We start from the raw sequence: 19,867 nt of genomic DNA on the forward strand, positions 1-19,867 counted from the left end.
GCGAGGCTGCTCTGCACGTTTCCTTTGCCTGCGGAGGAGCTGCAGCATGGCTCATCTCACGCCCAGCACGGCGTGCTGCTCCTCGCTCAGGGATGGCAACTGGGGACACTGCTTTCCCTCTGCCCGATGAATTCTGCATTTCAGTTAGCTTTCCCTGGGGGCTGAACGCAGTCCCCTGAGTGCTGGTCTGAGGGAGGAAAAGGCAGCAGCACAGAGGCTGGGTAGAGACTGGGAGTGCTGGAACATCGTGTGCTAGGAGGCTGTTTGGATTAGAAACCCTGCGGATCAAGTGGGCTGGATGAAATGCCAGGGAGGGGAATCAGAGTTTGCTGAACTCTAGTAATTGGACTCGTCTGTAACACCCGGATAGGAAAGTGAGCTGCTCACGCTCGGCACAGATGAAGGGAAGGAGCCAGCAGAGACCAGCCCAGTAGGAATAACAAGGCAGCCTGGATAGGTGACAAGGGGGAAAGGAGCTGAGGGTGATCGCTGGGTGCCAAAGGCACTTTCTGAGCACAAGTGGTAGAGGAGCAGTTAAGGACTGGTGTGATGCAAGGTCTGGGGGGAACATGAACCACAGCCTAAGGAGAGGGGTGCCCCAAAGCTGTCTCTGGTATAACGTGGTGCACTGTGGAAGGTCCGTGTTCCAAAACTTTGGATAAAAACGGAGGGGACGGCTCCAGCCAGGAGCTACAACAGCCGCAGTGACAGATGTGGCTGTATGGCTGTGGAGGCAGAGCTGTGAGGAAGCAGGAACAAATCTGCTGACGGGCTGAAGGAGCCCAAAGCAGTGTTTTCTGCGTGTTACTGGGAAGAAAATATGTCACGTAGTAAGTGAGGGGACTGGAAATGAGAGGCTGAACCAAGCGCTGAACTCGCGTTGAAAACTTGAGCTTTCAGGAAAAGAAGACAAAAACCCCAAACAAACAGCTGATGATCAAAAGCAGGTATGTGAATAGCTGGAAAACTCAGCTCTGTGCATCTGGAGGAGCACGCACATGTTGCCTGAGTCATCGGCAGTTTTAGCATGCTTGAAATTCACATCTGACTCTGCAGGTACTGGGGAGATGTTCTGCTGGTCTTTGCAGACCTGGTAACCATCCCCTAAACTGGCCCTCCTTAGGAAAGAGTGATTTCTCTATCTGGGTGGACAAGGAGGGACAGACGGGGCTTGCTGGGGGTGCTTTAGCCAGGCTCGTGCAGCCCTTCAGTGGGTGCCCGATGGGAGAAACAGGACCAGCTCGGTGCCTCAGCTTGGGTGCAGGTCCCTGCCCGGCAGCTTGCACCTACGTGTGCCGACCTCTGCCTGGCAAGCAGCTGACTGCTCACCCTCACATCAGCACAGCGCCCGCGGGCAGGCCCTGGCAGTGCTGACACACTCCGTGATCCCTAAAGGAAACAAGTAGGCGGTCCTGAATCCGGCCCCAGGATCATCTCTTCTGCCAGCAAGTTTGCCATTTGCCCCTCTCTTCTTTGGAGCCTTAAAATAGAGACCGAGGCTGGGAAGCCGGAGGGTTTTGCAGGAGTTTGTTGTGGAAGCAGCCCACGCTTGTGTCCCCAGTGGGTTGCGCAGGCTGGGCTGACCCCTGGGGACAGGCAGGAGAGGCGCGGGAAGCTGGCATCGACGTGCCTGCACTGCACATGGAGCCTCGCTCCTCTTCTTGTTAGCCTGCCGCCGTTCCCCTGGTCCCCTCTCGGGATGCAGACAGCTGGAGGCAGCGAGTTCAAAGGCCGGGCTGCTCAGGAAGAGGCGCGGGAAGTGCGGGAAGTCACTGGCTGTCATGTAGGAAAACAAGCCCGAGCGAGGGACGAGGGAGCATGGGGCAGGGACGGGCAGGAGATGCTGGCCCCGGCATCGCAACCGGTGCGCCGGCCCTGTCCCCGCTCAGAGGGCACGCAGCAGGCTGGCTCGGCCGGGGAGGAGGCGATACGGGGGGCTCGCCGAGGTGCATCCCTCCAGGATGGGCTCAGGGTAGCCCCCGAGCAAACCTGGCATCACCGCCGCCTCTCCAGGAAGCCGGGCCCTTTGGGGGGAGACAAAGCAGGGCCGGCCGCTTTGTGGTCACCGCGGGGTCCGTGACACCAGCTCTCTGGGCTGCTTCCTGGTCACCGGCCAGCTCCGCGCAGTTCCTCCGCTCACGCGCTCCCCGCGCTGCAGCTGGCCGCGGGCTTTGCTTTGCTCATTGTCTGCGGGTGATGCGAGTTATTCAGCGGCTGCCAGCTTGCAGGCAGAGAGGGAGATGAGCCACTCCTCCGCCCACACCATGGGAAAGGCTCCTGGACGAAGCCCTGCCGACGCACACGTTCGCTCCTGCCGGGGTGAGCCCGCTGCGGAGCCCGCACGCAGCGTCCCCGGCGGGGAGCACAGCCTGGGAGCAGCCCGGGCTCTCCTTCTCCTCGTGTGTTTGCCTGCCGGAGCCAGACGGAGGCTTGCCGTCACTATTCTTTTGCTTTGTGTCAATATTATGACAGCTAAAAGCAGGAGAACTGCATCCACACGATAAGCGGCCAGCAGCTCTGGGCTGGGCGTGGATCGCGTTCATTTGGCAGGGGAGAAAAGTGCCTGGGAGCCCCTGCGGGGAGGCGACGGACAGCAGTAAAGCATGGGGGCTGCCCCACGCACCTCTCCTCCCCGTTAAACCTTGGTTCCCTGGTGGAAAAGCCACCTCTGGCTCTCACGCCAGCCCCACTTTCCTGGGGACGGGGCTGCATGGGGCAGCTCGGGAGCGTCTCCGCTTCCCGCTCCGGACTCTCAGCACCTCCTGCACCAGGGGCTGTTGTTTTGGCACGGTGACTGCACGCCCCGCGGAGGCTTGCTCTGGGCAGGTGCTGATGCAGTGCTTACCTGTAGGCACCCACGTATGCTCGGCGCTGCGGTTCGGCTCCCTGCTGCCTCACCCTGCTCCTGCAAACACCCGCGTCCCGGCGAGTCCCTGCCGGCCGCCGGGCAGTATGTGCTCTCCGTGACTTCCCCGCTGGCTTCCCTGGTGCTGCTGCGTCACGGCCGGGCTGGGAGACGGCCAGCCAGCCCTAACCCTCCCTGCCGCCAGCATCGCTTTGCCCGCAGCTTCACCTCTGTGGGAGCAGGGCTCAGCCTCAGCACTCAACTGAGAGATGAGAACCAGTGCCTGGCCAGCCGGATACCAACCCGAGTAGCTCAGAGCCCTGGGAGAGAGAGATGCTCTTTGGTGACATGGCCACTGCCCCCCTGAGATCTCCAGAGGGATTTTGGCTGTGTGTGGGAGCAGCTGGCCCTCCTGTGGGTCTCCTGCCTCCAGTGCTCTTGGTGTCCCCACCGAGAGCTGTGCCATGAGCGGGCTGGCCCCAGTGCCCATGAGCACAGGCAGCGTGGCATGGGGGGGCTCGCCTGCCTGCATGGAACCGAGCCATCAGGTGTCTGCGGTTTTGACCGGCCCTACGGAGAGGCCACAGGTCCCCGGGGAGGCCGAATCCACCCCAAGGAACCAAAATAAACAGCAGAGTTCCTGCCACGTGCAGCCCGGGGCTGACTAAGGGCAGCCGCTTCCGCCTGCCTCGGGCAGCAACAACAGGCGCCGCCAGCCACAATGTTCGGGGTGCGCAGCACGGCCCATTTCCCCCTATTGTCAGCCTCCTCCTCGGCAAACACATCCCCCTGCGCACCTGGGCTGGGAGGAGCGACCGCAGCACGGCGCAGCCTGTGGCCAGGCATGGGCTGCCCGACCCGCTCCTCGATGGTGCCCGGCACCACGGCCGCTCCGGGGAGTCCTACGGGGCCCACGGGTCTAGCCTGTTGTCTGCGGGGTGTTTCCTTCCAGGGGTTGCTGTCCTGCTCGTCCACAAGGACACTTGACAGCCTAGAAGCCTGGCACGTCGCATCTCTGTGACATTTGGCCGTGGGGGTCCTGCCACATCTCCGTGACGTTTGGCCGTGGGGGTCCTGTCGCAATTTGGGGCTCGGTGCCCCAGGGGCTGGCTCCGCTGGGCACCAGACGACACGGGGTGTGGTGTGGCCCCGGGTGGGAGCTTCCAGCCCTGGACGAACTGGCTCCGGTGTCAGAAATAGCAGCAGCACAAAAATAATGACCTGAGGTTTTCTGGGTGTTTTTGAAGGGTTCGTCGAGTGACGCAGGAGGGCCCGGAGACAGCCGGCTTGAGGAGGAAGTGGGGATGTTTTTTTGGGGCTGTTTTCACCTGAGACGCTGCAGGTGGGATTCTGTAGGGGGCAAGACTCCTGTGAGGGGATGTGGATCCTAACATGGGGCTGCTTTTGGGAAGGAGGATGGCTCAGCAGGGCGAGGCTTCACAGGGGAGAGCGGCTGCCCGTGGTGGGCCATTCAGCGAGGTGGGCATGGGGGGCATCCCAGCGGGGCCATACAGCAGCTGTCCCCTACTGAACCGCCAGAAATCCGCACAGAAATGAAACAAAAATCCCTGTGAGCAGAGCAGGGAGGTGGCATGGGCACACAGTCGAGCTGAGGCTCCCGGCCTGCGGCCGCCACATCTGTCCCATCAGGAAATGTCTCCGCGTGCCTTCTGCCCCCAGCCGGTCCCCTGAGCCCCGTCCGCCTCCGTTCCCAAAGTGCGTGGCTCCGGACCCTCGTGGGAGGCAGCGTGAGAGACACCAGGGCACATTTATAGCACCAGCAGCAGCCCTGTCCTGCAGCATGGAGCACAGCCCCGGCAGCTGATGTTTCTCCCATCCACGGGGGGACATTGCCGGTCACAGGTTACCCGCGTCCAAATATTCTTTCTCTGCTCCCGTCTCTGCTGCGTGCTGCCTCGGAAGGGGATGCTCATCCCAGGAATGTAAACTCTGCCCAAGGCCTCTGAGGAAATAGCTTCAGACCAGGAACAGGCTTGCACTCGGCAATTAAGGGCTGGTCTCCCCAGCCACACGGCTCCTGGGGGAGAGCCCTTTGCTCCGGTGCCAGAGGCTGGCCTTGTGTCTGAGAGGTGGCCCCAGGGGACCTTCCTGCAAGGACAGGCGGGAGGCCCTGCGTGGTCACGGTCTCTGCAATAACAGCGCTCTGTCCTTCCAGCGAGCTGGCGGCAGCGACCGCTCGGGGCAGGAGGAAACGCTGCCTTCACCCCCAACCCCAAAACCGCCCCTGGGGAGGAGGAGGGGGTGCCCTTGGCCGGGAGGGTCCGTGGGGCAGCAGAGGGGGAGCAGAGGCGGCAGGGGACATCACAGCAGGGACGTTACCAGCGTGTGGAGGCTCCAGACGGAGCCCGACGCCTGCTGACGCCTGAGCCACCGCCACCTGTGTGGCCCCACAGGGCTGGGGACGGGCCACCAGCACGTCCCTCATCCCGGGGACCGACTGCGTGGCGCTGGGGACGAGCCACTGCTGTCCTTGCACCGCAGGGCCAGACCCCACAAGGAGGTGGGCAGGGAAGCCCTGTGGCAGCCTCCCTGCCCTCCTGGGACGTGAAGCCTGGCAGGGACGCAGAGCCCGTTATTTCCCCGGGACCTGCAGCCCATGGGGGATCGTGTTGCCCGCTGGCACCCCTTCCCTTCCCTTCTCTTCCCTTCCCACCTCCCTCAGCCGCAGCTTTCCCGGCCACCGGCACTTAAAAATAGCACGGGAAAGGCCACAGAGCTCCTTGGGGCTTTCCTCCCAGCAGCGGGGTTTGGCCTGGCCGCCCCCAGCCCCGCTGCAGGGAGAGGCTCCGGAGCCGGGCTGCGGATCCCGATGGGGTCTGCGGGCAGGACCGGGGGGCTGAGGGGCTGCAAACCCATGGGGCAGGGAAAACCGAGCCAGAACGGGGGGATAAAGGGCTGGAAGCCGTGCCGGGAGAGGCGGGGGGGGGCTGCAGGCGGGGCTGCTCGGTGGCCCCCGGTGGCACCGGCCGGCCCCGCAGCCGTCGGGGCTGGGCACCTGCTCCCGCCCCGGGGGCGGAGCGGCGGCGGTGAAATAGGGGCGGCGGAGCGGGGCGCGCTCCCATGGCCCGGCGGAGGCGGTGGAGGAGCGGTGCTGGGGCCGGTGGCCGTGCCCCGGTGTCCCGGTGGCAGCGGGGCGACATGCCGGGGGGGCGGCGCTGGAGGCGGTGGTGGCGGCGCTGAAGCCGGCCGGTGGCGGAGCGGCGATGCGGCTGCTCGGAGCCTTCCTGCGGCTGCTGCTGGCCGGGGCGCTGGGGGCCCCGGTGAGGAGCGGGAGGAGGGGAGGGGAGCGGGACAGGGGATGGGGGAGGCGCCGGGGGTCGCGGCGGAGCGGTGCCCCCCCCGTGCCGCCCCCGCCAGCCCTCGCCTTTCCCCCCTGCAGGCCCCGGAGGCGCGGGGGGCAGCCAGCGCCGAGGCGCACGGTGAGTTGGAAGCGGGTGGCAGCCGGTGCCCGGGGTGGGAGAGGGTTACGGGGGGCGGCTCCGGTGTCCCGGGGCCGTTATCTGCCCGCCCGGAGCCCCGGGGGGGGGTTCGGGTGGGATCCGGGGGGATCCCGCGATCTCCGCGCCCCGGGGCTGCTTTCCCGTGCGCAGCCGGTCCCGGTCCTTAAAAGCCGGCAGCGCAGCCTGGCCGCCGAGGGGATGGAGGGGACGGAGCTGGCAGAGCCCCCCGAGGGGTCCCGGTGGCTGTGGGAGCCCCCCCAGCAGCGTGGCGATGGGCACGAGGGGTCCTCTCCATCCCTGTGCCCCACGGCGGGGCATGACCCCATCACAGCTGCTCCTGCGCCACCCCATCCCCTGCAACGGGTGCACCTCACCGGGGGGCTCACCGGGGTCCCCCCTCCCCGGGGCACCTCCTTAGAGCCCCCCTTGGTCCCTCGCAGTCGTGAGCTTTAAGGAGATCTGGAATCGCAGCTTCTGCCGGCCGCTGGAGCAGCTGGTGGACGTCATTGCCGAGTTCCCCGACGAGGTGGAGTACATCTTCAGACCCTCCTGCGTCGCCCTGCAGCGCTGCGGGGGCTGCTGCGGGGATGAGGGGCTCCGCTGTGTCCCCGTGGAGACCAGCACGGTCACCATGCAGGTAGGCGCTGCCTCTGGGGCAGGGTGAGACCTCTGGTGGTACCGACCTCCATCCCTGCTTCCCTGCCCTCTCCTCGGTGCTCAGTCCGATTTTCTGGCTGCTGTCACCTTTCCAGACTGTCCCTGTGGGGTTGGGGTGGCCCTGGTGCTTGTGATTCTGCCCGCTTTGGGGACAAAGCCACAAAAATCACAGTGTGATTGCCCTCGTGTGCCAGGAGATGGCTGTGGTGGTGCTGGCAGCAAGCGTGCGATGGGGAGAGGGTGAGCACGAGGGGCTGCGTGTGCTGTGCTTCCAGCCCCGTTATGGGAGCTGTAAGAAGTGGGGAGGGGAAATTTAGGCTGTGAGCAAACTGTGTTGGCTCTTCCCAGTGTGCTGCACAGCCCCTGCCCTCGCCCTGCTGGCATCAACCTGCTGCTGCCGTGCAGGGGTGAGGGACTGGAGAGAGCCTGCAAGAAATCAGCAGCAAGTTTGATCCTGCAGGGACTGAAAGCGTGTTGGAAAGGGAGGGTAGGAGTTCCCAAAGAAAAAAATCCTGACTTAAGTGGAGTGAAAGTCTCTGAAGTGATGAAGAAGGCGATGTTCTGAGCTCCTGCTGGGCTCCCCTCCACACGTGGTGTGGTGATGCCAGGCACTTCTGCGGGGTCAGCGTGGATCACAGCATGGATGAACACTCACAGTGAAGCCCCTGGATGTCCAGCCTGGCCTCTGGGCTGGGCTCTGGGCTGACACGTGGCAGGGCAAATCCTGCGCCCCTGGGCTGGGGAGGCACCGTGGTACCGGCTCCAGGCTGGGTGCGGTGGGAGAAGCAGCAGGAGGAGGCAGCAGCAGTGGGAATGGTCTGGAAACCAGGGCTGGGGGGTGTTTCCTTCAGGGAAGGAGGATGTACAAAGCAGACAAACATGTGAAAGGGCTCCACAGAAGCAGAGACCAAAAAATCTGCTCTGAGGCTGGGAAATCCCAGGGCTAGGGGATTTAGATTACAGACCCCGGATGCCGAGCTGCAGTGCCTGTGGAGGTGGGGTCTGCGGTGCCGAGGACGGGGTCTGACACGTGTCTGGCGGAGGGGCTGGGGTGGACGCCATCCTGCGCTGGCCAGGAGGTAACCTTTGTTCCTCTTTCAGCTCCTGAAGATAAAGCCCAACGGGGAGGCACCCTACGTGGAGATGTCGTTCACCGAGCACAAGAAGTGTGAGTGCAGGTAGGGCTCGTTCTGTGCTGCTGCGAGCCTGCCAGCTCGCCCACTGCCCCTCTGTGGGGACGGGGATGTGCTGGGGGCACCTTGGCCGTGTTGGGAGCTCGGTTGTGCCGGGTGCTTGTGGGGCAGGCTGCCCCACCTGGGCACGGGGATTTGGGGGTGTGCGTTTTTGGAGGATTGTGAAAGCCGGGGAATGGGAGTCCTGCTGGGCAGCTGTCGGACGTGAGGCTTGCCTGGAAGAGCGTGAGGATCCCCGTGCTGGTATTCCCCTGCTGTGCAGGCGGCCGTGCTGGAGCAGACCCAGGGGCCGTCCGGCTCCGCGCTGCCTCTGGAGCCGTCCGTCAGTGGGCGCGTAAGGAGGAGCGGGAAGGAGCACGTGTGCTGCTTCCCCCTGCTTCCAGCTGTTTTCCGTGCAGGGAATTTCCTGAGCCTGTTGTGGGTTTCCTACACGGGGTAGCTCCCGGGGGAACTTCCTCAAATGCTTGTGCAGCCCGTCCTTTGGATTCGTGCAGGCTTCTTGCATCTGCAGCACCTTTTGTCTTCTCGTTAAGCAGCCTTCAGCACTTCTGTGGCTCCCCCTTATTGAGCTTAGCGGAAGCGGGGTGGATGTCCTGGCCTTGGCTCCTGTGGGGGATGCCTGAGCCAAGTATGTTGTGGCTGGTGTCAGACAGCCACTGCTGAGACTGAAGCAAATCCCATGTGTTACTTGGGGCCCTGCGTCGGCTCTGACCAGCTGAGCGATGAAAGCTGTCGCGGAGAGCAGCCTAAAAACCGAGCCCGTGCTTCCTGCCCTCATGGGCAAAATGGCACAGCCCCGAGGGGAGCCACCAAAGTCTGGGTGGGAGAAGTCACTGGGTCTGCTTTAAGCACGAGTTAGACCCGGTGTGCTGCAGGTGGCACTGACCACGTAACACCTCTGCTCTCCCCGCAGGCCGCGGCAGGACCCGGTGAGGCCGGGGAGGTAAGTGGCACTGGGGGTGACGCTGCCGCCCGGGGCTGTGGCCTCACTGCCCACGCGTCAGTCTCTCTTGTGCTGCTTTCCTTTTGAAGGAGGAGACCCAAGGGCCGAGGTAAGAGAAGAGGAGAGAAGAAGAGACGTAAAGACTGTGAGCTGTAAGTGAGCAGGGGCAGGCGTGGGTGCTGCCTTCTGAGTTCTGTTTGCAGGGAACAGCAGGATTTTAGGCCTTTACCTGGTGCTGTGAGTAGCGATGGGTTGAGGGGAGAGCAGGACGGAGGGGACAGCAGGAGGCTGGGGGAATCCCCCACTCACTGGGGGCTTGGTAGATGCTTGGGGGCCTTGAGGCTGAGATGCTCAAAGCCAAGCAGGACGGAGGGCATGGCTTGATGGTGCGTGGCTCTATTGCCGTCACAGACTGCGCTGTCAAAAAACAACCCGTGAATTTCCTGTTCCAGCCTCCTTTTGCTGCCAGCCGTGTCCTTACTGCAGTCCTTGGCTGGCTGCTGTTTGGGTTACTCCCAGCCTTCCCCACCTTGTGTTCTGCTGACTCTCACAAACAGCCTGCTGAGGCCGTGCAGGCCAGGCACGTGCAGGGGACGCAGCCTGGGGCTGGCCCTTCCCTGTGTTGGCCAAATCTTGCTGCCCAGCGCATCTACAACCCCACAGCCCCCTCCTCCCCACGAAGCCCTGCTTCTTGCGATCCCATCCTGCGATTTGGTGGGGAGGGAGGGACCTGGGGGGCAGCGGGAGGTGACCCTGGTGGTGCTGACCCAGGTGTGCTCCCCTTGCAGATGCGGCATGCCACGCAGGTAGCCTCCGCTCTGCCCCCGGCCTCGCTCCTGCCTCCGGGGCCTGAGCCAGTCCCATTCCTGCCCGGCGCGGGGGACGTGCGGAGCTGAGTGACGGTGGCTGGGGAGCAGATCCGCAGCGGGAAGGAGCTGACGGGACTCTTGCTTGGCCCTGGAGCCGAGGACTCCCTCGCCCTGTCTGCACCGGTTGCAGCAGGACTAAAGGACCCTTGAAGGAGGATGAGGAGCTGGAGCTGCACCGTGGTGCTTGGAGGGCCACGAGGAACGGAGCTGGTGGATGTGCTGCTGGGGGTGGCGTGGGGTGGGGGCTGCAGCCACGGAACTGCTCTGTCCTGCCGGGCAGGGGGAGGAGGGACAGCCGGGACAGGCAGGGCTGCATCGCTCCCAGCTTGGCACGGAGCAGCCCAGGAGGTGCCGGGGGGGTGGGGAGCTGGCCTGGGGAGGCCTCCCGGGGGGCACGGGGAGGGAGCTGGGGTGCTGTGGGCCTTCCTGTGCTCGTATCCTCATCGTGGCCTCCCCCTTCTCAATAAAAGCTGGGGGCAGACCCAGGAGCTGGCAGGGTGAGTGCTCCTCTCCTTTCCAGCAGCTGCAGGCTGCTTTGGTGACGTGGGGTCCTGGGACCCACTCTGGGGAGGGAGCTGCCCCTCTCTGAGGTGCTGTGTGTGGCTGGAACCTCTCCCTGCTCCCCATCCCCTTCCTGCTCCGGCCCCAGCCTCTCTGCCCTGCTGAGGGCTGGTCCCAGCTCTGTCCCGTGGCCACCCCTTCCCCTGGTGGGGCTGCTGCGAGGCGGGCAGGCTGCCCATTTTCCCACTCCTGCTGTGGGAGGGCCGGATCTGGCTCCCGAATGCACCCCTGTGCTTCTCCATCCCCTCCTGCAGTGCATGGACCCGAAGGCCAAATTGGGGCACCAGCACCCCCCTGGGACACCCATGGCACCACTGGTGCCCTCAGTGCCACCAGCCAGTGCCACCTCCTTGGGTGTGGGGCTGGCTTCTGAGCTCAGCCCACCTTCCTGCAGGTCCTAGCTGAGGTTTATTTCTCCAGGCTTGAAGCAGAAGCCTGGGTGAGAAGATGTGCAAAGGCTTAGCTCTTGCTATCGGCTGAGAAGAAATGCGGTTTGTCCCACCTGGGTTAACCTGCTATAGCACGTGGGGGGGTTCCAGGCAGCTCCCCCTGGGTCTGGCACGGTCTGACACTTTGCAGGGGGCTGGGGCCCTGCTCTGGGCAGGTTCGCCTCCTTTCAGCCTGTCTGGCTGTGCTTGTAGGGTATAACAAGAGCCACGAGCAGCACATGGGGTGTGGCTGTGATGGTTTCTGCACTTGTAACAGTAAAAGTTTCACCACGGTAGCATTACACCTATAAAAAGGAAACTATGTAAAAATGAGGGTGTTAATCAATTAACCTGTTAAGCGTGGTTATGAGGGTTAAAAGCAGAATGGCTCTATTACCTGTGACTTGGAGTGCCTTGCATCCTCACGCAATGCTGCTGTGTTTCCCAAAACTTGCTGTGTTTGGGGTCTCGGTGCAGCTCTGCTGCCACAACCTGCTGTGCCAAACAGGCAGGCAAGGAGATGGAGGGCAAAATCACCCAGCACTGGGCTCTTTTCTCCCTGGGACCTTGCTGCTGGCTTCGTGGTCCGGATCCCAGCCGCAGGTCAGGCTGGCAAGGCCTGGGGCTGGTGATGCCCCAGGGAGCAGCAGGACCCCGGCCGCCCCGCTGGGTTATCGGTGTCCTGAGGCTCGCTGCCTCTCCCGGTGCTGCAGGGCAAAGGTTTGTTTAACGAGGCTTTAGGAGAAGGGCTGGGGCAGGAGGGCTTAGAAAAGGTAGGAGGGAAGGCAAAACATCAGCTGGGCTCCGGGCTGCAGTTACGGTGTGCTTTGGGGGTGCACCTGGTACGGTGCTGGGGAGCCCAGGGGGGTGGCGTTCAAGGTTTTGCTGATAGCTTCAGGAGGATGCAAGGGAGCCGTGCAACCTTCCTGCTTGCTGTCAGCAGCTTCTGGGGGGTCTGAGCCATTTTCAGCCCCCGGGGACCACTGGGACCCGCTGCAGACCAGGCTCACCCCTGGCAGGAGCACACCGGGGGCTCTGCAGCCGCAGGGATGCTCCGGCTCGTACCCGGGGGGGCGCCGCCGATTCCCCCCGGCCAGGTGCGAAGCCGGGGGCGAGCGCGTCCCCGCGGCCCCTCCCTGCGCGTGCCCGCGGCCGGGCGCGTCCCCGCGGCCGGGGATGAGCTCACCCGCGGCCAATCGGCGCCGCGCCGGGGCGGGCTCCCGGGCGCGCTCCCCGCCGGGCACCGGGGCTCGGTACCGCTACCGGGGAGAGGGGGTCCGGGGGGCGGGGGGGGGGCGATGGGCGATCGGCGGCCCCGCGCCCCCCGAGGCCATGCGGACCCCGTGGCGGGGGGCGGGCGGGGGCGCTGCCCACGGGGGGAAAGCCCCCGGGGGGACTGCCCGCGGGGGCACTGCCCGCGGGGGGATTACCTGCTGGAGGCGGCGCGGCAGCTGCGGCTGGCGCTGGAGCGCGACGTGAGCGAGGATTACGAGGAGGCCTTCGCCCACTACCAGAACGGCGTGGACGTGCTGCTGCGCGGCGTGCAGGGTGCGGGGGAAACGGGCAAGGGGGTGTCCGGGGGGTGTCGGGGCGCAGGGGGGTCGGCGGAGGTGCCCTGACGCCCGGCCGCCCGCAGCCGACCCCAACAAGGAGCGGGGCGAGGCGGTGAAGAGGAAGATCGCGCAGTACCTGCGGCGAGCCGAGGAGATCTTCACCTGCCACCTCCAGCGTGGGCTGGGTGACGGCAGCCCCGCGGGCACGGTGAGCAGCTGGGGTGCTGAGATGGGGTCAGGGGCTGATAAGGGGGTCGTGGAGCCCGGGGAGGTGGTGGAGGCACCGTGACGGGGATGTCCGCGGGATGGTTGGACGTGGTGCTTGGGGACGTGGTTAGTGGGTGCTATTGGTGGTAGGGGTGGTTGGAGCAGGAGATCCCGGAGGTCTTTTTGCAGAATCACCTAGGTTGGGAGAGACCTCCGAGATGGCCTGGTGCACCCTCTGACCTAACAAACCAACCTTACCAACCTTTCCAACCCTTGTGGCTCCGTGATCCCCTGGCCCTCTGCTTGCGCTGCCTCACAGGGTTACAGCAGCCTTCGCTTACGGCCCATCAGGACGCTGAGCGCGGCGGTGGAAAACCTCAGGCGGTGTAAGGTGGTGGGAGTGATCGATAAGGTGAGGGCTCGACCTGCAGCTGGAGGGCTGAGGCTGGGGACAGACCAAGGGAAGCATGACAAGGAGGGGCCTGGCAGTTGGGACAGGGGTGACGGCTCACCAAGGAGCATGGGGGTCTCCATCCACACCGTTCCCACCAAGGAAAATTCACAGCGGGGAAGCCAGAAACTTTGTTAGCTGGGAAGTCTATTAATTTCCCCTTTGCTCTTGCTTATCAAAGCTTCCAAGATACTTATGAGGAAGCTGCTGCATCCAGGTCTTTCCCGTGTGTGGGATCACACTCGATGGCTGGGTACAGTGGTGGTGGATTCCTGCAGCTAACCCAGCCTTCAGCAGCAGACCAGCTCCCTGAATGAAAAAGCTAGTTAGTCATTTGGGATCTCAGAGTGAGGATGCCAGGCTTTCTGTCTCCATACGTGCACTGGCACGTTGCTCCCCTCTGCTGTTCTCCTGGCGTGGTGGTTTGTCAGGGCTGGGGTTATTCCTGCAGGCTGCGTGTCAGGGTCACGGTGTCTGAACAGCTCTGTGTACGCTGCCCGCAGGTGCAGATAGTCCAGGATCCAGCCACCGGAGGGACCTTTATCCTGAAGGTGGGTGTTGATGGTTTCACAGCTCATCAGCTTCCTCGTCATTAGGAGGAAATTCTTCAGTGTGAGGGTGGTGAGGCCCTGGCACAGGCTGCCCAGAGGAGCTGTGGCTGCCCCATCCCTGGAGGAGTTCAAGGCCAGGCTGGATGGGGCCTTGGCCAACCTGATCCATTGGGTGGCATCCCTGCCCACGGCAGGGGGTTGGAGTTAGATGATCTTTAAGGTCCCTTCGAGTCCCAGCCATTCTGTGATTCTGTGATCTGCCTCCATCCCCTGTGCACGACCGTGGGGCAGGAGGTGTCTTGCAGCCAATAGGGCCAAGTGGTGAATGTTCCTTAGCTCCTTTTCTATGCAGCTCAGCAAAAAGAAGATTTATGAGTAACAAACTTCCTCTAGGACCTCTGTGATCTGCTATTTTTGTCCACTCACCTCCCTCAGCCACCAGAAGGGGAGAGGTTCTCCTTGTTCATTCGTGTGTTTCTCCGCTGGGCCCCGGCCTTGTAATGGGGTGACCCAAGCCCAACACCCGTGTCCATCTGAGTCCAAAACGGGTGGCGGTGTGCTTGGTGCAGGTGGCAGGGCGTTTTCCAGTGCCCTTACAAGTAGCTGTGTGTAAGAATAAGACTTGTTTAGCCGCTGGCAAGGAGGCCGTGGCGTGACGGAGAAGCGCCATTTCCAGGGGGAGGGTAGAGGTGGTGTGGTGGAGTCCCACTGGAAGCAAGTCCCGGGAGGCAGTGTCCCCATGTCCCGTGCACTTCAGGAGCTTTGCAGAGCTCTGTGCTGTCACAGCTGGGTGTTGGGGACAGACAGACAGACAGACAGGCCTACCACCACGAGCTGCAGGTTTCCACAGCATGGGGCCTGCAGCTCTTCTGCCTGTCCTCCTGCCCTGCCCGGTCCCATGAAACCCCAGCCCCTTCGGTGCTGTAACCCCCCTCTACCTGTACCTCCTCAGAGCCTCCCCAAATCCCACGTGGAGACCCGTGAGCGGCAGACCATCATCCCTCATGGCGTCCCCTTCATGGTCAAGCTGCTGTGCTACTACGCGAGCGAGGACTCCATCTTCCTCCACCTGGAGCACGTGCAGGGTGAGCGGGGGCAGCACTGCCTCCTGGCCGGGAGCATCCTGCTCTTATCCGTTTTACAGGATCAGATTGGTTTCTCCTGGTGGTTTAGGACTTTTTTTTTTTTCTAGTAACAGCACATGTGCTTCCCGAAAGGGTGGCTGGTGCCAGGGCTTGGAGACTTTGTGGGAGTTGCTGCTCAGTTTTATTTGGGATTTGGGAGATTTGATAAGAGCTGGCTGAGGAAGTAACCTAGAAATGGGGCTGTGGAGACCTAGGAGGAGGAGGCTGGGGGGGCAGGGAGTGTAATAGGGAAAGTAGCTCTGGGAATCACTGTGTCCCATGGGAGGGAACGGTCATACAGCCATGCCTTGCTGTAGGGAAGTTGGTGTGGTCTGGCAGCTTGAAAAGAAAAACCTCTCTGCTTTATTGGCGTTGTTTGGCTGTGGCAGGAAAATTATGGAAAGAACTGAGTGAGGTGGTTCACTTGGATGTTGTAGAACCAGAGGCTATTGGCAAGACCTTCATAAAACATTATATGGTTATAAAAGAAGAGGCCATAGTGGATTTTGAGATCAGACCAAAGAGAGGAGATGGAGGATCGGGGGATGAGGGGCAGGGAGCAGGTGATGTCCTGAGTGGGCAGGCCATGGCCTGTGCTCAGGAGGATTGCGCCTGCGGGGTGGGGCCTGGTGCACTTTGTGCCCCATCACTTTTTCTTCTCCGCTTCCCAGGGGAGACGCTGTGGTCTCACCTGCGTGCCAAGTACCGTGCCCAGCAGGGCCCTCCCCACGGCTCTGGCTCCCTGCACTCCAAAGCTGCCCCGGCCCCAAGGCCCCGCAGCAGAGAGGACGCCGAGGGAAGCGCCCCGGGGAGCAGCCACGGCCCCATGGACCCAGCAGCATCCACCAAAGGCCCCGGTCACTGTGCCCACCCCCAGGACTCTGTCACCACCGGCGAGGCCGGGGGCTGCGTGTCAGCCAGAGCAGCCCCCCGGCACCATCCCAGGCCGCTGGGCGGTGAAAAGCTGCCCCCGCTGCCTGCCCCCATACCCAAAACTGGGAGAGGGGAGCCCCTCCTGCCCTCCTCCTCGGGTCGGCGGCAGCTTGAGCCAGCCCTGCAGGAGCCGAGCCTGACCCACGGCCGGTCTGCGGCCTCCTGGGGACTCCGCAGGGCTCCAGGCTCCTGGGGGCACGGCCGGAGAGCTTGGGCCGTGAAGGAGGAGCAGGTGCAGCTGTGGGCAGCAGAAATCCTCTTGGCCCTAGAGGGGCTTCACCAACAGGGCGTCTTGTGCCGGGACCTCAACCCCAGGAACCTGCTGCTGGACACGGCCGGTAGGTGCTGGCCAAGGTGGCCGCCCCCAAGGGCTGGGAGACGGCTGCTCGCCCCATTTCCAGGGGGCTCCGGCTTTCCTGAGCCTGCTGGGGTGAGGGTGGGAAGCTGGGGATGTTTGGATGTTTCTGAGCCTGGAAGCGTGGTCCCAGCTGGGGTTTCCAAGAGGTTGTTATGAGAGATGTCCCTGCGGAGGGAGCGTAACTGCAGGAATGTGCTGCTTCTGCTCCCATGTGGGGCTGGCTGCCTGGGAAATCCCAGCACGGGGCAGCTGAGAGCAGCAGAGCTCTGCCTGAGGTTAGTGGGATTGCTGTTTTTCCCCTGCTTGTACTTGTGCCCCCAGGGTCTCCTTGAGCCTGTCCACCCCTTCGAGCCACGGGCACCACTTGCAGCACAAGCTGAAGAGTTCCTGGTCAGCTGGCAAGGGCTGGGGCAAACTGCAGCGATACAAAACACCTAGGGAACAACAACAGGGACAAAAAAAAAGTGTCCTGGCTGTCCCTGCTGAGGGCGTGTTGCCAGCTGAGGGGCTGGGGCTGGGCTTTGTGCTCCCACCACCCTCCCCAGTGTTGTCCTAACCTCCTTGGTGCTGCTCTGCAGGTCACGTCCGTCTCACCTTCTTCGGCCAGTGGACAGAGGTGGCACCACAGTGCTGCAGCCAGGCGCTGGAGGAGCTGTACAGTGCCCCAGGTAAAGAACATGTCCCCTGCCTTCTGCCCGGTGCCACCAAGCAGGGTGGAGGCCCTTCTGCATACGGTGAGACCGGCCTGGAGTGTACCAGCCATGGGGCTGCCTGCCTCCAGCCCCAATCCCTCTGTCCCTCTCTGCAGAAGTCGGGGGGATCACTGAGCTGACTGAAGCAGCCGACTGCTGGAGCTTTGGGTCGCTGCTGTACGAGCTGCTGACAGGAGTGGTAAGAGGCAGAGGTGCTGGGACGGGGGGACAGAGGTGACACCGTGCTGCAAACGCTCCCGTCCACACCCCATTGCTCCAGGAGGGCAGCTCCTGGTGCTTGTTATGGGCTTTTGGGTGCCAAGAGCCTGGATTTTACATCCTGCCGTGCTGGGACAGGGTCGGGTGGTGACAAAGGCTCAGCAGGGTGTTACTGCCCTGCTCAGTGCCGCTGCTCACCACCCCCCTCTGCTACTTGCAGCCACTGTCCCAAAGCCACCCATCAGGGATTCACCCCCACACCCAGCTGCAGCTGCCAGAGGGGCTCAGCCTGGCGGCTGCATCGCTGCTCACCCAGGTGAGGGGCTTGGGAGGGAGCACGGGGCTGGAGGCTGGCCGAAACCCACCCTGGGCAGCTTTCCCAGTGCTCCCCTCCCCTCTGTTTTCCCTGCAGCTCCTGCAGCACAACCCCAAGCGGCGTCTGGGCGCTGGTGGGATGGCCAAGCTCAAATCCCACTCCTTCTTCAGCAGCGTCCCATGGAACAAGCTGGTGGGCTAGGCAGGAGGGGAGCACCTCCCGCCCCCAACCTGTGAACCCACCGGGGGGCTCTGCCCGCGGAGGGGGGAGGTTTTCCTGCCAGGGCTGTGCTGTGCGGGTGTGTAGGGGGTTTTCGAGGCATTCGATGTTCTGTCACCACTCGTGTGAGGCCGTGGGCCCCTCCTGTTGGTCCCCACAGTGGGATGGGAGCCCGTGCCCTGAGCCCTGCTGTGCCACCCTTCCCAACCATCCCAGGACACACTGACGGCCCTCGCTCTGCTTAGCACCGTGCCTTGGGATCTTCTCCCTGGGGTTTTCTCTCTGCTGCTACCACCCTCGACCTCCCCTGTTATTTTTTTTTTGTGGCTCCCAAGTGTGTTTCCCCTGGGCCCCGCTGGCTGGTGCCCGAGCCTGTGCTCCGTGCCACTCACCGGCTGCATGTGGACGGGCAGCACCTGCTGCAGGGCATATAATAAATATAATAAACTGCTCCTGACTGCTCGCAGACGTGTCCTGTTTCTGAGCTGGGCTGCGTGTGCCAGGTGAGGGAGCCTCCAAAGCTGCCCAAAACCTGTCTGGGAGCCCGGGGTTGGAGCCTGAGCTTTGCTTTACCAGGAGCTGCTGGTTCCAGGGCCTGATGCCAGCAGGGGCAGCACCCCGCTCCTCACCGCCCTGCCAGCAGCGGGGCTCCTCCAGCAGAGGGAGGCAGAGCCCAGGAGAAGCTCAGCTCCCACAGCAGCCAGCACAACTGGGCAGATGAGATAAGCCAGGTTGCTGCGCTGCCTCGGTCTGAGGGCTTGTGACGGTCCCTTTCACTGCCTGGGTGGGTCCAAGGCTGCCTTTATTGCAGCTCCAGTAACTACAGGCACCACCTTTCCCCAGCCTCCTTTATACAGGTACCGTGGGCCCTCTGCCTGCTAAAGGCACAGGGGTGCTGGGCACCAGCATGTTTCATCGGAACCTTCTCTTTAACTCAGTTATTTGTGTGACAGCAGCTAGACACGCTGCCCTTCCCTTACAGCACACAAGGGTTTTCCCCTTCTCCCCCCTCCTAACCTTCTCCCTCCCTCAGGGAGGAGGGAAAGCTGACTCCACACGTTTCTCCCCGGATGCCAGGAAGCAGCAGGGACCAGTCCTAGAAAATGCTCTCCCTCTCAGCATCACAGCTGTGGGTGCAAGAGTTTTCCCTGAAAAGAGGCTGCCTTCATTCCTGGCTGGAAAGGGCAGCCATTCTCTGAAGTTGATGTCAGAAATGGAAAAACCCTTCCCCAAACCAGGAATGATTTCTTAATGCCCCAGCAGGGACAGCTCCCTGGGAAAGCGCTGTTAGCAGCACAGCTGAGACAGCTTCTGCTTTACACCTCCTTGATCTTTTTGCCTCCTTTCTCTCTTTCCAACCCCTTTCTACCCTTTGTCCCACTTTCATGATTTACAACACCCCACTGACCTGGCTCCAGCTCCGTACTTGTCCCTCTTGGCCTTTGTGTCATTTAGCAAATGCTGGGATTTCCTTGCTGTCCGTAAGGGTTCTGCTGATAGACCAGGAAAAGGATGACTTCCAGCCCTCAAACCTCATCTTTACTGGGAAGAGCCAATTCTGTGCCAGAAGGTTTGAGAACAGGAGAGTTCAGAGCCAGAGAAGCCTCAGCTTACTCTCACCATCAGCTACCCAGCTGCTTACACTGCCCTGGGGAGGCTGCCGCTGCCCAAGGCCTCGCCCCAGAACCAGCTCACCCCAAACACACCCCACCTCGCAGTCGTTGCCCAGTTTTATTTTGTTTAAAATCCGCCGTGTTAAATACTTTTAGTTACAAGTTCTGTGTAGAGAGGGTACGAGTAATAGACTCCGCAGGCACTAGCAACCCCCTCGCCCCCCCCGTACATGTGTGCGCTATTGGATTAAGGACTGCCCCCCACCCCCCCCCAAAACCAGCAGCCTCGGGCTGGGATACACCTTACACTTAGAGGCCTGCCCCCCAGCTCCCTCCTCGCTGGAGGAAGGCCAAGCCCTCGCAGGCAGGAAAACAGCAGCTGGACCCACCATCGGTGCGCTGTGACACAAGGACAGCTGCTGGGGGCTGGTTCTCAGCTGAGTGTTGGGCAGGTCATGGTGAAACGGGTGCCCCCCACCCCCAGGAACAGTGTTAACCCCCCCAGAGATCGTGTGCTCTGTCCCCCTGGCCACGAGCGTTCTTGGCCAGGCTGGAGAGAAACAAAATCTCCACGGGAAAGCAGGGGAGATGTAACCGCTGCGTTCCTGTGCGAGGTGGGAGTGTAACCAGGGCACTGCCAGAGGCATGGCACCTACCTCAGCCCTGCTCTGATC

At 62.7% G+C, this 19,867-nt stretch overlaps 2 protein-coding genes across 6 annotated transcripts; both read left to right on the forward strand.

Moving 5' to 3' along the window:
- The first annotated feature begins 5,823 nt into the window (after nt 1–5,823).
- PGF (placental growth factor) lies at nt 5,824–10,598 on the forward strand. Of its 4 annotated transcripts, none has more exons than XM_068683218.1 (7): nt 5,824–6,126; nt 6,246–6,285; nt 6,747–6,943; nt 8,065–8,141; nt 9,070–9,099; nt 9,161–9,208; nt 9,888–10,598. In XM_068683218.1, exons 1-7 carry the CDS (start codon nt 6,070–6,072, stop codon nt 9,907–9,909), a joined length of 471 nt encoding a protein of 156 aa, XP_068539319.1. In that variant the 5' UTR covers nt 5,824–6,069; the 3' UTR covers nt 9,910–10,598. The 4 variants fall into 4 exon arrangements, with proteins under 4 accessions (XP_068539319.1, XP_068539320.1, XP_068539318.1 ...); XM_068683219.1 differs by having other exon boundaries at nt 5,833–6,126; nt 9,161–9,251; XM_068683217.1 differs by having other exon boundaries at nt 5,842–6,126; nt 9,189–9,208.
- A 1,556-nt stretch (nt 10,599–12,154) lies between these two features.
- RPS6KL1 (ribosomal protein S6 kinase like 1) lies at nt 12,155–18,042 on the forward strand. 2 transcript variants are annotated; one of them, XM_068683212.1, is made up of 10 exons: nt 12,158–12,505; nt 12,594–12,718; nt 13,037–13,129; nt 13,672–13,719; nt 14,672–14,804; nt 15,515–16,114; nt 16,713–16,802; nt 16,943–17,025; nt 17,266–17,361; nt 17,458–18,042. In XM_068683212.1, exons 1-10 carry the CDS (start codon nt 12,256–12,258, stop codon nt 17,560–17,562), a joined length of 1,623 nt encoding a protein of 540 aa, XP_068539313.1. In that variant the 5' UTR covers nt 12,158–12,255; the 3' UTR covers nt 17,563–18,042. The 2 variants fall into 2 exon arrangements, with proteins under 2 accessions (XP_068539315.1, XP_068539313.1); XM_068683214.1 differs by lacking the exon at nt 13,037–13,129 and having other exon boundaries at nt 12,155–12,505.
- The last annotated feature ends 1,825 nt before the right edge of the window (nt 18,043–19,867 follow it).

This window comes from Anas acuta, chromosome 5 (assembly GCF_963932015.1).
Source record: "Anas acuta chromosome 5, bAnaAcu1.1, whole genome shotgun sequence".
NCBI classification, from domain to species: domain Eukaryota; kingdom Metazoa; phylum Chordata; class Aves; order Anseriformes; family Anatidae; genus Anas; species Anas acuta.